This window comes from Canis lupus, chromosome 32 (genome assembly GCF_048164855.1).
Source record: "Canis lupus baileyi chromosome 32, mCanLup2.hap1, whole genome shotgun sequence".
Classification (NCBI taxonomy): domain Eukaryota; kingdom Metazoa; phylum Chordata; class Mammalia; order Carnivora; family Canidae; genus Canis; species Canis lupus.
The window spans coordinates 5,647,726-5,665,569 of record NC_132869.1 but is presented as its reverse complement, the minus strand read 5'-3'; the positions used below and the strand labels follow the sequence as shown (position 1 = coordinate 5,665,569).

Here is a 17,844-nt window from a genome sequence, read left to right as displayed (position 1 = left end):
TACGTAGTTTTCAGTGAATAAGAAGGCACTGCTGTCAAGAAGAAGTTCAACTATTGTGAGGCCCTGTTGCTCGCGGCCCCAAATACAGGACTGTGGTCATCAGAGTGAAGAATACAGAGGTTCGGTAATTTGGGCTCTGGTAATTGTGCTGTTAGGAAAGCAGTAAACGCTTAGAGAGTGCTTATTGCCTACCTACTAGGGAGTGAGCTAAGCATTTTGCATATGATTTCTTATTTGATTTTTTTAAAGATTTTATTTATTTATTCATGAGAGACGCAGAAAGAGGCAGAGGGAGAAGCAGGCTTCATGCAGAGAGCCCGATGCGGGACTCCATTGCAGGACTGCAGGATCACGCCCTGGGCTGAAGGGAGGCGCTAAACCGCTGAGCCACCCAGGTGTCCTGACCTCCTGACCTCCCCACCCCAGCCCCTACAAGCATACTGTCCCCAAGTTCAGAAGAAGCAAACTGATATCCAGAGAGATTGAGATGTCCTCAGAAGTGTGACCCAATGCAGACTTGAACCCAGGGTCTTAACAATGGGAAGCTATAAACGGTTCTTTGTATAAACGACGCTCTCCTTTCTGTGGGTCCTCAGTAAATGAACATTAGTTGCTTTTCAATGACATGTTTGAATTTTGAGACTGTCATTTCTTACCGGGAATCAAGGCAAAAATACCTTCATATGGAGTTAATTTTGGGGAGGGACATGAAATTACTCTTTTTTTTTTTTTGCTTCTTTTTAGCTCGTTTAAATTATTTGGCCTGAAGGAAGCAGAAACATGAATATTAGACATCTCACATTTTAAAATCCCACCCTTAAGTTGGCCATTTTTTTTTCAGGTGTTCCTCCCTGCCTCCCCTCCCAGCTGGTTAAGAAGGGCTCAGTTGTATGTTTTTCTCTGGCTTTTCTCCGTGCTCCTGTGTCCTTGCTCCCGGCCTCAGTGGCAAGTAGCACCAAGGAGGAGGCCGGGTGTGGGTTGGACAGGTTGGACAGGGGGTGACGGATTGGTCCTCCCATCCTGGAGAAGTGGCAGTGCCTGGTGTAAAGGGTATTGTGTTTACCTCGAGTGGGGGCGAGAAGGCTTGTGGGGCCAGCAGGCCCACCCCGGTTGGGCCTCAGGATGTCCTGGCACGCGGGCTCCTGGTCACCCCTGGGGCCACCTGGGGCGCCCACCCTCGCGTCCCGCCTGCGACCCTGGGGCTGGGGGTGAGGGGCACTGCCTGGCCCTCTGTCCCCGGCTGGCTCTATGCCTGACTGTGTGGCCGTGCGGGCCGGGCCGGGATTCTGCGGAGTGTTTGTGCCACCCTGTGCTTTCAGGGGAGCGCCAGCCCCGCCACCTCCGCTCGGAGCTGCCCTTCTGCAGGGCTGCGGCCTGGCTCCTGGGCCCCGGCCGGCCACGATCCTCCTTCACCGCTCAGCCTGGCCGGGGGGCTGCGGGCACCACGGAGCCGACCGCCCAGGGCTGGGGCAGCTGGGCCGGAGCGGGAGCCCCGAGACAGGCCCGCGTGCTCCACGGTCACCCGCCAGCCCTGCTGCGGCCGAGCTGACGGCGGGAGCAGGAAGGGCCCCCATCCCAGGCTCCCATCAGCGCCTACCTGCTGTGCGGCTTCAGGCGGGTTAAATCTCCAGGGACCCACTTTCTCACTAATGAGTAGTCATTCTTTCTTTGTCTTTTTAATTTTATTTATTTATTCATGAGAGACACAGAGAGGCCGAGACACAGGCAGAGGGAGGAGCCCAAGGCAAAAGCTCCACCGGCTCAGCCCCCCAGGAGCCCCCTGAGTAGTCATCCTTGTCTTACAGACCTCACCAAACATCTTTAATGAGGATATAAAGGGACTTTGAAACTATCGGAAACAGTAACAGTACAAAAAGGAGATAGTGGTGCAGGACCACATTGATCTTCATTTCCCGCCAGCTTTGACTTTCACCAAAACTGTCCCCAGCAGTCCCAGCCAGGAGGGACTCCTGCATTACGGTGTGCGGTCATCAGGCTCTGTGAAGAACGTGGCTTGTATGTGCCAACATAACCTTCAGGTGGTGGTATTTACTTCTAATTCTCACAGAATTCGTTTGAGTGAGAAAGGGTACAGTGGGATTCTTTCCTTGTGAAATATAAACAAGTGCCTCTATTATTAGAATAAAACCTAAAATAAAGGGATGTCAACGGTAGCCACAGCTGCTCAATCTGAAACCTCAAGTGAATTTTAGAAAGCCTCTCAGCAGCCACCCTGGACGTCACAAATTCCATGAACCAAGATCATTACCCCTAAGGTCTCTCTCACAGATTATATAATCTCATTCTCTATAGAATTTGAATGACTCAGGCTCTCATTTTTTAGCCCCTTGCTACTGGAACTGTGGTGTGGGCTGACAGCATCATTATTACTTGGGAGCTGGTTAGAAATGCGGAGATTCAGGCGCCCTTTCACCTGTTAATCAGAACATGTATTTTGACAGGATCCTCATGTGATTTATATGTGCAACAAAGCAAATTAAAAGAGGGGATTTGCAAGGCCTAGGCCCACTCTTTATTTATATATGTAAGTGCTTCATTATGAAAAGGATCTGGGATCACTAGGATTATTATTAGCTTACAAAGAGGGAAGAGATCAAGAACTGTAAAAGCCATTGTAGCTGGGACCATGTAATAGGGTGATATCATTGTGTGCACTTCCCTACACTGAAAACACACCGCTACAACACCATGTAGTCACTGATACTGCCAGTAATAGTCCCAGATTATCAAAAGGAGGGAAAGTCATATCCCAAAGCTGCTGTTTAAAGTCTTTTCCTAAAATTCATACTGAAACTTATCCTTTAAAATGGTTAAATAAGTGAATCCTGATGTTAAAGAGGATGCTTCAGTGATGCAGATAGTATATGGAAAACTACATTCTCCAGGAAAGAAATAAGTGAAATGTCACTATCATTGGAAACTTTACTGCATTCAGATTTTTTTTAATGCATTACATTTAGGAGCGTCAAATTACATCAAGATAAAATACAATACCAGAGATTTATTCTACTGTATAACTAAACATCTCAACTGATACCACACACACACACACACACACACACACACACACAAACAACAATTTGAAGCCAAGTAGATTTTGGGAGGTCACTAGGTATTAAATTTTCATATTTTCATTTACTAGATACTGGCAACTGATCTCCAGAATCGCTAAGGCAAGAAAATGGCTTTGGAACCAAAGCCGTTTTAAATTAACCAGAAAAGCTAGTGCCCTTTCCTGGATGAACAAATAATGGGGATGTGGGGCCAGCTGGGGGTCATCAGGAAGCCTGCTAGAAGCTGCCATGTTGAGATGCACAAGTCCATGGGTGGCAGAGCAAGAACTGATGTTGACTAGATAGCCAGCTGAAACAGCAGAATTACCAATCTAAAGGAGACATGCAGAGGAGAGAGAATGTAGGCACAAGGCAAGGGAGGAATGCAGAGAAGGGCTGAAAGCTGTTGGAGGAATCCCCCAAGATGGAGAAAAGTGCCTCAACAGATTTTTATGTAAGGTTTCAATGCAAGCCAAGAAGATTTAAGAGTGCTGGCCTGGATCAGACGAACCTGGGTCTTTTCCCTCTTCTTCCCCATGCCCTGCTTCCCTTGCCTCTGAACGCTATAACCAATTGCCAATTTACTGCCCTAACGATGCAAAGAAAACCTACCGATGGCCTACAGCTTGAGAATAAACAGCTGCATGGTACCAACTGCATTAAAGAAAGCAAAGTTTATATAAACAAAACTGAGCCTATTTGGCAAGAATTAAATATTTTCTCTTTAGTACAGAGACATTAGTGGAGTACTAAGGCTGTGATGGAAACAAAGCATCTTCACAGGTTAGAATTAATTGCCTGAAATAATTTTAAAGCTGTAGTGAAAGATTCTGTCTTTACCAATAGGATTATTTTCCTCAGTTGGGGGCCTCTACACTTTGGAAAGCTCATGGACTTTGACTCCTCTTTCCCTTGTGCACTGTTTGAAATCTCTCTTCTTTCTACTGTTGTGGTGGCTATCCTAACCCCTAACCTCATTGCTCCACCTCTGAGTTTCAACAATAGCCTTACAGCAGGACTTCTTGAACTTCCTTCCAATCTACCTTTGTAGAGTGGTCATTTTTTTTTTTTTAGACTTTATTTATTTATTCATGAGAGACACACAGAGAGGCAGAGACATGGGCAGAGGGAAAAGCAGGCTCCCCGCTGCAGGACCCCGGGATCACAACCTGAACCAGGACCCCAGGATCACAACCTGAATCAAACACAGACACTCAACCACTGAGCCACCCAGGTGCCCCAGTACAGTGGTCTTTAGAAGGACACTCAGATACAGTGGCTCTGGAGTAGGGGGCATTGGAATTTTTAAAAAATGCCACAAGTGCTTCTGATATGCATCCTTAGATGGGAACAAGGGCTTTAAATTGCTGCTAAGTTAACATTCTGTTTAATTATTACGTTGCTCTCCTGCCCAGAAAGTTTGGTTGTTATTTATTACTATATTAATTCACACTTTTCTGCTTGGCATTTGCTTTCTCCTTTCCCATCCAGCTCCTCTCTTCCCCAACAGTGCTCATCACTTGATGCTCACACATTCCTTGCTTACACCTACCTCTGTGCTCTCACTTGTGTTTTTGTTTTGTTTTGTTTTCTTTCTTTGCCCCCTGTAAGGATGGATCCTGTCTTTGATGATTCCAATTCAGTGGTTACCTCTTCCATGGATGTTTTCTTGGCAGGCTCCCTGTTTCCTGAATTTCTACATCATTTACAGTCTATACCATAATGAATTATGTCAGGGGATGTGTTTTATCATATACCACAGGCTTACTGTGTTCGCTTTGAAGAATGATCTAGAATGAAAAACCAGTTGGAGGGCAGGAACCATATCTTTTACATTTGTCTTTTGCAGTACCTTCCTGCGAGAAGTCCTCCATGTCCCACCTCTGGGTTAGATTTTTCTCTGCTCATGCCTGTGATATCTTGCTGTGTCCCAGTTATATTATAAATTCATTACAACTCTGCATTTCCAATGTATTCTCTGTGTGTCTTCATGGACTGTAAACTCTGTGAAAGCAGGCCCCCCATACCTAGTTCTAGCACTTAGTCTAGGTCTTGATATGTGTAGTATGTGCTCAATACATATTTTTAAACTAATTAATGATTTTAAAATACATGTTTGGTTGAGACTGCAACAAATAGAACAAAGAGCATCCATGGCATCATAACATTTTGATTGACTTGGTTTCAAGTACAATAAACTAACATAAATTTAAACATAATGAACCAGATAACTAGCATTTGGCTGCATACCCAAGTAGATCATTTTCTAATTATTTCCTATATGTGGTTTCTTGCCCATAAAATTCAAGCTCCTAGAGGGCAAAAGATAGCATGTGTTACTTCTGTGTTATCTCCTCCCGTTCCTACCTCAGTGTTTCTTGATTTCTTGATGTCATTAAATATAGTTTTAAAAGAGCCTGTGTTACAGTGTATCTGCCTGGTACTAAACAGCTGCTGCTCCCTAACAAGTGCTGCATTCATTTTAATGGCACTGGCGCACAGAGGTAAACAGAGACTTGGCAGGCCTTCCATAAAGGAAACTGTGTGTGCTTCCTTCATTAATTACTAATGGAGCATTAAAAAGACATGCATTCTCCCTTCAGCCAAGTTGGATAATTCCTGGCACTTAAGGCGAGGGTGCTTTCAAAAGTCCAGACATGTATTGACACACCAGAGAGGATGCCCTATAGGAACACAGTAGTGGCTACGTTGCCAAGATTGTACAAAGCTTCAGGCAGATCAATACAAAGTGTACTGATCAATCTGTTTAACCTTTTGCAAGGCTTGGGTTTACTGATTGGGGTAATAGACAAGGATCCCTTGACTGTCTCTGAAGGCAGGCCCCACAGTAGGAATTGGGAAAACCATCAGAAAGATACAGAAAGTTACAAATAAAAAGAAAGATCAAAGATTTACCAAGCAAAACAACAGAATGAGGAGCAGCCATGCTAATGGAAGAAACATGATCTGTCAATGAACTTTTTACTTAATAGCCAATTAATAACACAATTAAAATGAATTTATACTCTCAAACATGGCAACTCTCATAGCATCAGAATGCTAAAGCAAGAACAGCGAGGAATAAGAGACTGAGAGACTTATTGGTAGTAATAGATTTTTTTTTTTAAGATTTTATTATTTGACAGAGAGAGACAGTGAGAGCATATGGCAGGCAGAGGGAGAGGAGGAAGTAGGCTCCCAGCTGAGCAAGGAGCCTGATGCAGGGCTCCAACCCAGGACACTGGGACCATGACCCGGGCTGAAGGCGGATGCTTAACCGAGTGAGCCACACAGGTGCCCTCAAATTAAATAGATTTTAACGAATAGCCCTCAAATTAGGATAGATTAAACAGTAAGAGTGTAATAGATTATGATAATTGCATCTTATTTTAAATATTCATGTGGACATTTTCCAAAAATACCTTTTTTTAATGCAGAAATTTTACAGGCTACTCACTCCCATCACAAAGCATGAAATATAATATAAATGTGAATGAAACAACGCAGCCACTTGATGATATCTATATTTTGGGAGCTAAAGAATTTGAAATTAAAGGAGGTGCCATTATTCTTCTAAGGATCATTTTTAAAGTGACATAATAAATTAAGACAGACTGCTACAAAGTCACTTCAAAGACAATGTGATTCCCAGGATGCTAAGATCTAACGGTGACCCTACTGACAATATTAATATCACCGAAAGAAAAAGAAGTGTGTCACTCCAAAGGGGATCTGGCTCAGTCAAAAAAGTGAAAAAAGCAAGTGTCAGAGCAATAACCTTGACACAACTCATCCAGAAGAGAATGGTGCCTCATCCAGCTGGACTTAAATAATATAACCTGTTGGCAAGAGTGTGCTTCCGTGGAGATGGGAATATGACTGTTATACAAGATGAGTGCCCTAACTCCCAAAATATGGAGCCTTCTCCTGGAAGTGTGGCCATCACAGCCTGGCTCTTTAGAGGCTGGCTCTAAATTCATGTACACCAACCAACTGAGCCAACTTGATTTTGAGTTGGCCCTTCATATATAGGATGTACAGGGTGATTATACATTGAGGGAGCTATGTCTGTCCCAGGACATTATTAAATAGAAATTCATTCCAAGAAATAGTCTGCTCTACTGCTGGTAGATTAAACTTCTGAACAGGAAAGACAGAATTACTTACCTAATTGCTGGTAGGATAATTGGTTAATTATTTTACATGCACTAAAAGAAAAGTAAAAAGAAAAACTAAAATATCCAAATGTTGGTGGTACTTTTGAAAGGGCAACCGTTTCATAAATTTAGAAAGACAAGAAGAAATCACAGAGACTAAGAGCAACAGATCTGACTACATACATATTAAAAACTTATGTTTGCAATATATTGCTTTAATAATCAGAATTCCAAATCAGAGAAAACCTGAAAGTGGTTGCGGGAGATATAACAGCCAGTCTTGTTATCTTTATTATGTGAAATGTTCATGCAAACTGATAAGAGAAAAATTAAAATTCCAAGAGTACATAGAGCACCTGGACGGCTCAGTTGGTTAAGCGTCTGCCTTTGGCTCAGGTCATGATCCCAGGGTCTTGGGTTCAAGCCCTGCACCAGGGTTCCTGCTTAGGCAAGGAGTCTGCTTTTCCCTCTCCCTCTGCCCCTCCTCACTGCTTATGTGTGCGTGTGCTCTATCTCAAATAAAAAAATAAATAAATAAATAAATAATAAACAAACAAACTTTTAAAAAGTAAAATAAAATAAAATTCCAAGAGCATAAAGACAACTTGCAATTAAAGCTAGTGAATAAACACATAGAGGGATCCCTGGGTGGCTCAGTGGTTTAGTGCCTGCCTTTGGCCCAGGGCGTGATCCTGGGGTCCTCGGATCAAGTCCCACATCGGGCTCCCTGCATAGAACCTGCTTCTCCCTCTGTCTGTATCTTTGCCTCTCTCTCTCTCTCTCTCTCTGTGTCTCTCTCTCTCTCATGAATAAATAAATAAAATATTTTTAAAAACACATAGAAATATATTGACTGAGCTGGTAATCAAAGACATTCAAAATAAGACATTAATTTTTCTAAACCCCTTTTAAATTAGCAAGGAAAACATAAACATTATTTTTATAAAACCCAGTACTGGTAGAGATGTTGTAAAAATGGTATTCTCTTATTTTGTGGACGTTATTTTACAAATTGGTATCTCCTTTTCCAGGGTGGAAAACAGCTTGGCAATATAATATAAAGAGCCATAAAAATATATATAGCCTTTGACCCAGTAATTTAACTTCTGGGAATCTATCCTGAGAAATATTAATCCAAAACATGGGAAAAAATTAAATCCCTAAGAGTAAATTGGGAAACACTAAATGTCCCACAATAGGGGAATGATTAATATGTTGTGGTACAGCCACTGGATAGAAAAACAACATAGTCATTTATAATTATGTGATGAGAGACCACGCAGCCACATGGGAAGATGCTTGGGCTTTAATATTAAATAAAACTGAATAAACACATAAGTATAAAAAGATACGCAGAGGAAAAAGGATCAAAGTAAATATACTAAGGTTTAAGTGGTTGCTCCAGAACAGCAGAAGGACAATGACTTTTTAAATTTTTTTTGGAGAAGTGTTGTCTTTTGGCCTATCCTATCCAGCTGTGGCTGCCTCCCTCTATCCGCCCCCCTCGGCCCCCATGTGCCCCTTGAGTTCTAGCTCCTCCAGGAAGCCCTCCCCCTCCTCTCAGCCAAATGAAACCCTCCCTTCCCCATGCTCCCAGGATGCTGTATTAACACTTCTATCAGGGTGCGTCCCTAATGTGCCTTCTGGGAAATGCTACATGGACAGTGTATGTCTGTTTGCACAATTAATGTTTTAAGCCCTAAAGGGCAGGAACTATTTAATTACTTACTCTTTCTCTGGCATGGATCACAGAGCTTTGCCTGAATAAATATTAGTTGAAATGAATGGGATTGCACTGAAGGGGACTACTCTGATTCCCTTGCAGGTGGAGCTCATGAAGGTCTTCAGCACTTGGGTCCTTTTGGCAACATCCCAAACATTGTGGCAGAGTTGACTGGTGACAACATTCCCAAGGACTTTAGTGAAGATCAGGGCTACCCAGACCCTCCAAATCCCTGTCCCATTGGAAAAACAGGTAATGGGTATGTCCTTGGGTTCTCGTGGATAGTAGTCTTTGGGAGGTAGTTACAAAGTCTAACGTCAGCTACAAATATTCTGAGAAATAGAATTTCTATTCTAATGACCCCCTATGTAATTTGTAGGTCGATTGGGAAGGGAAATTTATTTGAGAACCCTCAGTGTATTCTGGAGGTCAGATATACCCACATGAGACTCCCTTGCCAAAGCTTTACCTTCAATCTTATTCTCTCTTTAGGAATTGATTTTTTTTTTTTCTGCACTTGCTACTCTTTTAATTAAAATGGAGAAAAATTTTTTTCTTTTTGCTTTTTCTATGATACAGCTGCTGCCCACTTTTAGTGTCTTTGGAACTTACTAGTTTGTGGATTATCCATGTCCATCTGTTTTCCTTACTTCCTTTGACAATGGACATTTTAACTATGTCATAAACAGCATCTACCCCAAAATATCTCTGTGGGGTCAGGAGGTGGCATGAGAGACAGTGGATCCAGGAAGATAAGAAGTTGGTTAAGGGAGAAGCTTGAAACTTTCTTTGCTTCTCGTGTATCCCTCCTACTTTCCTACTCCTTAATGAGAAAGAAAATGAATGGTGGTTCATTTATGGTGGGCTTTGAGCAGCTAGCCTTGGTGGCTAAGAGCAATGGCTCCAAACTCAGACTACATGAATTCAGTACCAAGGTCAAGATATGTGTGACCTTGAACAAGCTAATTAACCAGTTTGCACCTCAGCTTCCTCATTTGCAAAATGGGGCTTGTTGTGGGAATTAAATGACATCATCCACTTAGTGTAGCACCTTGCACAAAGTAAAGGCTCATTAAACGGCATCCTGATTAGAATTAGTTTTGCCACTAGGAAATAATGCATCGCTCTCGTTGGACTTGTGTTAACTTCCAGCACCAGAGTAGTCTTTTTCTCCAAGCCTACAGTAATGATAGTTGATATTTATTATCCCTACTTTGTACTTATGGAAACTGAAGCTCAGAGCATAGCTTGCCCAAGCTTCTCTATGTAGCAAGTAGCTGAGCCAAGACTCAAACCCAGGTCAACCTGATTCAAGACCATGTGCTCAACCACCATGACATATTGCCTTGCTCTGAAAATTTTGACAGTATTGGCCTCTCAGATTTTCTAAACGTGATACAGGCTTTCTCTGAAAGAGGCTTTCCCTGAAAGTTCCTCCTTTCATTTAGGGTAGGTGTCTGTTTTCTATGGGACACAGAGCCTCTGAAACAATCGGACTGGTTGGCTGTGACCGACCTAGCCAGTGTAGGAATACTGGGCCATGACTTCAGGAAAACTTGAATTACTGCCCAGAAGCATTACTTGGGCCACATTGTACATGTTCGTAGGGTTTTCGACGGGTGGGAGGAAAGACAAGTTCAGAATTTGAAGAGCAACAGTCTCCATGGGGATTTGGTCAAATTGATTAGATGTCATATGGTACTTATGGTACTTATGGTGCATATGGTTCTTAAAGTGTGGTCCCAGGACCAGCAGCATCACCATTGCCTGGGAACTCGTAGGAAATGTAAATTTTCAGGTTTTTCCCCAGACCTACTGAGTCAGAAACTCCTGGGGTCGGCCCCAGAAACCTGTGTTCTAACCTGCTTTCTGTGTGATTCTGGCACCTACTAAAGTTGGAGAACCACTATTGTAGGAGACTGGACAGAGCTTGAGCTGGGAGATCTGAGTTCTAGTAGGTCAGTCTACTTCCCTGTGCCTCAGTTTCTTCATCTGTAAAATGAAGACATAGTGCCTTAAAAAACATAAATGCAGTGCTGGGCTGTCCTGAGAAAGGAAAAGAAGTCCGGATCTATGTAATCAAGCACTAGTTTTGTGCACACAGGAGCTCTGAGACAGGGCGGTCCAGATGGGCTGATACAGTTGGATCAAATCGCAACTCCCAGGCCCTTTCTTGTCACGCATTATCTGCCATTTTCTTTGCTATCCTGCCATGCAAGTAACATGTTTGTTACTTTGTTCTACCATTATTTTCATTATTTTCATTTCATTTTCATTCTACCATCTGCCATTTTCTTTGCTATCCTGCCATGCAAGTAACATGTTTCTCATTCTTTGTTCTACCATTATTTTCATTCTAAAAAGGAAATCACTAGTGACATTTAGACACTATTTGTAAGAAATTACTTGTGATATGCCTCAGTGGGAATCATGACACCACATAATTGAGCAATCCAAGAGAGCAGTCCAAAAATAAAACCTTATCTTCTCCCTCCCAGGCCATGCTCTCTTCTGAACCATGGTCCAGCCACCCTGGATAGAGCAGTGGAATGCAGAGAGGGCATCCTCAGGGGGATGATGTGCATCCCAGGGCATGTTCTCAGGCCCCAAGATACTATGGTTCTCAGAGCAGAGCCATATTTCTCCATCTCGTCCTGGGCCCACTTGGAAGTACTTGAGAAACAACTGTGAAAAGGTTGTTAAGCTGCCATATGCACAGTGCCAGAACTCTCTGGATTGGCTAATTGCTGTATATAAAGAAGTTAGATTAGTAGTTCCAAGGAAAGTGGGGAGCCACCTGAGGGTTTGTTTGAACACTAAAGACTTCTGCACGAGCTTCATGCGGTGAAGGTATTGGATGTTCCAGGCTGCTGGAAGGCTTCGGAGCAGTCTCAAGAGACTGGACCTATCTGGTGATAGTGGACTCCTTTTAGCATTGACCTTGATGCCTCATTATCCCTTTGCAAAAGGACTCTCTTTCCTCCCCCTAGGCCTGTGCAAAATTCATAACCTTCCCCATGCCCCCCACCCTTTTAAGCTATTGTCCAAAAGCGCATTAGAGATAGGAAAAAAGGATTTATTTTCAGAGCGTCATTTCTCATAATGATAGGGCCTAGGTCAAAGCTGCAACCAAGTGGGATGACCTTTCTTGGATTTGATAGAAAGACGTGCTTTATTTTAAGAGCAGTCATACTATACACTGTCAGTTAAGGAGAGATGGAGGGAAGGGAGCTAAAGCAGAGTGGACCTGTTGTGTGTCACATGTTCTGTGTGTGATCATCTCTGTTCCTCACAGCTACCCAGTAAGGTAAGTCCTTGATTCTGCCCTGCTCATAGATGGATAAATGGGTTTGGAGGGACAAAGATAATCTTCCCAAGGAGTTAAGACCACCTGTCACTTATGAGCTAGAACAGAAGCTCTGGTCGGTCAGACTCCAAGCTTACACCATCACCACTATAACATACTTCCATCTATCTGGTGATGTTGTTCTTCTTACATAAGGCACTTTCTCCAAGAAGCTGACATTGTTTCTGAAGAGCTCACCCAAGAGAAAACACAGTGAGTCATTGGAATGGAAGTATACCAGTTAGGGAACAATTTGCTCTTATAACAGATAAAAAATTATAGTGGTAACACAATTAGAAGTTTATTTCTCTCTCTTGTGAAGTCCTGCCAGAGGTGGGTGAGGGTGTGGCAGGGATGGATAGTTCAGCAACCCAAATTGCCATCTTTCATCTTGACACGTGACATTCACAGTTGCCCTGGTCGGCAGCATGCAGCAAGCAGAACAACAGATGGGGGTGGGGGGCATAGGGGATGGGAAGGAGAGGGGACCATATAGGAGGTTTTTATGGGCCAGACCTAGAGGTGGAATACATCACTTCTGCCCACGTTCCACTGGCACAAACTCAGGCGTGTGACTCCACCTGCTTGCAGGGCAAGGCAGGGAAATTAGCTGTGTGCCGAGTGGGAAAGATAAGTGGGTTTGGTGAGTAGCCAACCAGTCTCTGCCACAGGTGGGAGGAGGAGTGAGAGTTTGGGATGAGCAAATTAGAGAGGGCAGGTGATGTGGATAGATGCTGACCTTTGGTTGTCTAGTTGTTTTTAAGAAATTAACTCTTAGAATGACAATAGATGCCTCGGCCATTCCTCAAAAGTCTTTTGCTGTTTGCAGTAGATGATGGATGTCTAGAGAACACCCCTGACACAGCGGAGTTCAGTCGAGAATTCCAGTTGCACCAGCACCTCTTTGATCCAGAACATGACTATCCAGGCTTGGGCAAGTGGGTAAGTCTAATCTTGATGATGAGTAGATTTTACACTTTGATAGTCTGAAGCTACTGATGGCAGAGATGAGCAATGTGGGTACGGTGAGAGAAGACAAATTGTTTTAGAAGCTGATTTTTTTCAGAAATCTCTGATTGAGAGGGAATTTAAGTAACTACCAAACCACATTCATGTCTAGGATACAATATACCAGCCTATGCCAAGAGTCAGTGACCTGAACCCATCTTAGCAGCTGTGATCTCTGGAAGCTTCTACTCTGGTCTCCTACACAACCTTGGTTATAACACATCCTACCTCCTAAAGCCTCACCAGTGTTTCACAAAGCTCGTATAGGAAGTACTTGGGTATGTGCGGTGGGGTTCTTTGGTTAAAAAAAAAAAAAAAAAAAGGATACTGAGAAAATTTTCAAATTATATCTCTAGACTGAGGGAGATGATCTCTGCAGGACCAAGGAAAAATGGGGCCAGAAGCTTAGAAGCAGATGTATATAATTCTGCGAAGAATTCTGAAGAAGAAATTTCCCAAAGTGTGGAGCAGTGAGCTTGCTGTCAGCAGCAGGCAAGAATCTGTAACTGTCCATGAGAGAAATTGTAAGCCCTTGGAAGGAGACATCATCACCATTTGGCATATGTTTGTTCAAAACAAGTTTTGTCCATCCGATGGTGCTCTTCTACTTGCCAGCATCACTCATTCACCTGCCAGCGTAATGAGGGAAACGGACACGGTGCACTTGGCTTTAGCCAAGCGCTTGATGAGCTCTTCCACGACCTGCTGGAACAGGCGGGGAGGCACAGCCTCGCAAGACAGCATCACCAGAGGGGAGTTTGTTGATGCATCCGCGTCAGTGGGGAGAGTGACTTCACGTGGTAGCCTGCGTGTCTCAGTGCTCTCCTACTCTGCATCTTTAGGGACGTTTGTAATAAAAAAATAGAGAACCTGTATTTCTCAGATTCACCAGGGATGACCCAAGAGTCAGAATTCAGGAAGACCCCAGCGGGCCGGAACAGTGAGTCAGGCAAGGTCGCAGCCCGACGGGGTTCCAGCCCTGTCCTGTGGCCCAACCTCTGCAATCAGATGCTGAAGGCCCATGAGAAAAATGGAAAAACACTAAAGAGTCAGGAGGTGGTGCATCTGTGGTGTGAGTGAATGAGCACATATTCTTGTTTTGTTTCTTAAAGTCCACATAGGAGTGAGATCATACAGTTGTCTTTCACTGACTGACTTGCTTCGCTCAGCATAATACCCTCTAGTGCCATCCACGTCGTTGCAAATGGAAAGTTGTTTTGTTTTATTATGGTTTTTTAATCTGCCTCAGCCTTTCTAGAGCTATGGGTCATTGCTGGCAGCTGACCTTGCTTCCTTCATTGCGGGGGCTATCATACTCTTAGGACTAAAATCTGCCCTTCCTTTTAGACTGTCTTAGAGAGAAATGCCTCTCCTCAGGAATTACCACTTTGATTTTTCCATTACCTTGCTTTAAAATTACATTGAGCTGATTCCCTCTACCTTTAATGTGTACACATTTCCCATCTTAAAACACCAAAGCAGTTTTAATTTTGCTTCCTTCCTCTTCTCTGTCATAAGCAGTTCTGTTAGAGAAATTTGGTTTATGGAGCCATTCTGAAGCCTGCTAGTAGAATTTAAACACATTGTATTACATAGGCAAACATCTGTAGGTTCTTGCATAGGAGACTGACATCATCAAAGTTTTCTATAAAAGAGATTGTTCTGGTGGCATATGGATGGAGAGTAGAGAAAGTAGAAAAAGAACAGACTAAACGCAAGAAAAAATATATGGAGCAAATCCAGTTATGAAGGCCACGAACATAGGGAATTCAGTGCACCTCACTGATGTCATGAGAACCTACGACATTTCGAAGGTTCCCGGAGAGCTGACTAGGACTGGTGTGTGGCCTACACGAGGACACAGTGAACCCACCATAGCACTGTCCAGCTTCATGTTCTATCTCTCTCTTGAGCACCAGCTGCAATTACTGGCAAAGAGAGCAGATGAGGGCAGAGGAACACCCAAGCCCAAGCCTTGCATGGCCAACTGCGGGGAAGTTGAAGGCAACACGAAGTCTGAGCTGAGAAGTTACACGGAAGAACTGGTGGGCTGGTAATAAGCAAAAGGAAGCAGGAGAGAGACTGAGAAAAGTCTGAGTGAGGGCAGAGAGCCCTTTTGAGGAAGCAGTTCTCTCGTGCCTTTCCTTGCCTCTTCTTGAAAACCTGGACAGATGACACTGACAGATCAATGACCAGGAACAAGGTTTGCACACCTTTAATCATCTGGGATCATGTGTTTATTTAAACTTCAGTTTCTGTCATTTATTATCTCATTACCACCGGGCAGTGAAACACGATTTGCTTGATCTTTATGTAGAGGTGTGAACTGAGGACCGTAGCCTTCCCTTAACCGAGGGGAATTTGTTCCAAGACCCCCGATGGATGACTGAAACTGCAGAGAGTACCAGGCCCTGTATACACTGTTTTTTCCTATACATAAATGATAAAGTTTAATGTATAAATTAGATGCAGAGAGAAATAAACAACAGTAATGAATAATAAAATAGAACCATTATAACAGTATACTGTAATAAAAGTTACTTGAATGTGGTCTCTCTCTCTCTCAAAATATCTCTATTGTACCTGCACCACCCTTCTTCTGGTGATGAGGTGAAGTGAGGCGAATAACATGGGCATTGTGATGGAACAGTAAGTGACCACATGTCGGAAGGAGGGTCGTCTGCTTCCAGACCGTGGTTGACCACGGGTAACTAAAACCAGGGAAAGCAGAACCGCAGATAAGGAGGGAACCACTGTATGTCTTGCTCTTCTACACTGGAATTGAGAGGCCTTCCTTGCTATTTATACAGAATGATGGTCTCAAGCTTGTCTGAAGCTCAGCCACATTTTAAGTTCACAAAGTAATGATCTTACACAAGAGAATGGTGCACAACACCAGGATTCCTTACATGCTGGTAACGTTTGCCTGTTTTTGACATTAGCTGGAGTTCAGCTGGGTCTTTAGCCATGATTCATATATTATAAATATCAGTGTCTGTCTTGTTTCCTGCATTACTTTCTCTTTGTGAATGCATCAAGACACATTTGTTGGGATGCCTGGGTGGCTCAGCAGTTGAGCGTCTTCCTTCGGCTCAGGGTGTGATCCTGGGGTCCAGGGATCGAGTCCTGTATCAGGCTCTGTGCATGAAGCCTACTTCTCCCTCTGTGTCTCTGTGTTTCTGCCTCTCTCTCTCTCTCTCTCTCTCATGAATAAATAAATAAAATCTTTTTTTTTTTTAAAGGCACATTTGTTAGATGCACATCACGTGCCTTCCAGGCTCTCTGTTAGGTGATGGGAATGAAGATGAAGAATAATGGTCATTGTATTTTATTATATGGTAGTAAATAGTAATATTTATCGAGCACATACTATGTACCAGACAGTGTGCTAAATACTGTGTGTGAATTATCTCATTCGACCTGCCCATCCCTGGCACTCCTTCTACAGATGAGACAATGTAGGCTTGGAGGTGGTGGTGAGTAGCCTGCCCAACACCACAGAGCTGATGATCAGCAGAGTTTGGATTTGAACTGAACCGTCTGACTCTAGGAGTTCTTTAGAAATTGGATAGATTCCTTATCTTTTCATGGCTCATGCCTCATAATGTGTCCTATACATTGGTCCTGTTGAGTCCTGTCTAGGACTGGCTGTCTCTCAGACACTGTGTGCCCCCAGCATTGAGTGTCTAACCCAAAGGCTGGCTACTGTAGGGTGTTAGTCTCCCCCGCCTTCACACAGCAATTGCTCATTGAGAGCGAATGTCTCTCCTTTCCAAGTGCTGTTCATATCTTTTCATCCCCTTGCTGGGATGACTAGGGTCTTTTCCTTCCCTGGAAGCAGCTGATCATGGCCAGAGCCTGAGCCAAGAAAGAAATGGGCAACAAGGACCCTCTCTGCCTTTCTCTGTCTCTCAGGATCTCAAGCCAGCCAGAGAGTAGAATGGCTTGAGTTACGCCTTTCTGAGATGTGCCTCCTATGTGTTTCCCATCTGGAGACACATGATGCCACTTTGTCCCAGAATTGGTGGTGACCTGGTCTAAGTGATGCCTGCCAGGTTTCTCAAGTGTAAACTTACAATTTTTTCCCTTTGAAATCCATAATCTATGAGGAGATATGTTCAGACTATAAATGATCTGTCCCCGTTGAACTTGCAGCCAACAGCTTCAGTCTCCATTGATGATAGGCGCCAGAATCAGTTATAACAATGGTAGTTGTAAAGTGGTGATTTTTAAATTCTATGACTCATTCTACATTTACTGGCTGGCGCTCTACTCTAAACAAGAGTCTCCCCTCCTCCCCCATTTATTAATTTTTGCATTTAAAAATCCGTTTATTTTTTAGCACTGTGGATTCGTGGATTCCTGTCATGACTTATTTTGGTGCTCAAACTGTTGTAGACTGAGCCGGGGGAGGTCTCCATGCCGCCTTCACTGTCCTTTTGACACGTCTCATCACTTTTTGAGCACGTTCTTACTTCGTGGCACATTTAGATATTCCAACTTGATTCATCCATTGATCCTCATGCTTTCCCTGCC

General features: G+C 43.4%; 1 protein-coding gene across 4 annotated transcripts in view; it reads left to right on the top strand.

Moving 5' to 3' along the window:
* Nucleotides 1-17,844, top strand: part of SCG5 (secretogranin V) — a 53,907-nt gene that overhangs the window by 29,790 nt on the left and 6,273 nt on the right. For 2 of the 4 annotated variants that reach the window (XM_072808820.1, XM_072808818.1), the window contains exons 3-4: nucleotides 9,057-9,206; nucleotides 13,133-13,242. In XM_072808820.1, the coding sequence (XP_072664921.1) occupies nucleotides 9,057-9,206; nucleotides 13,133-13,242 (260 nt within the window). Of the gene's footprint in view, nucleotides 1-9,056; nucleotides 9,207-13,129; nucleotides 13,243-17,844 lie in introns of all 4 variants that reach the window. The other 2 variants (XM_072808819.1, XM_072808817.1) reach the window with 1 other exon arrangement.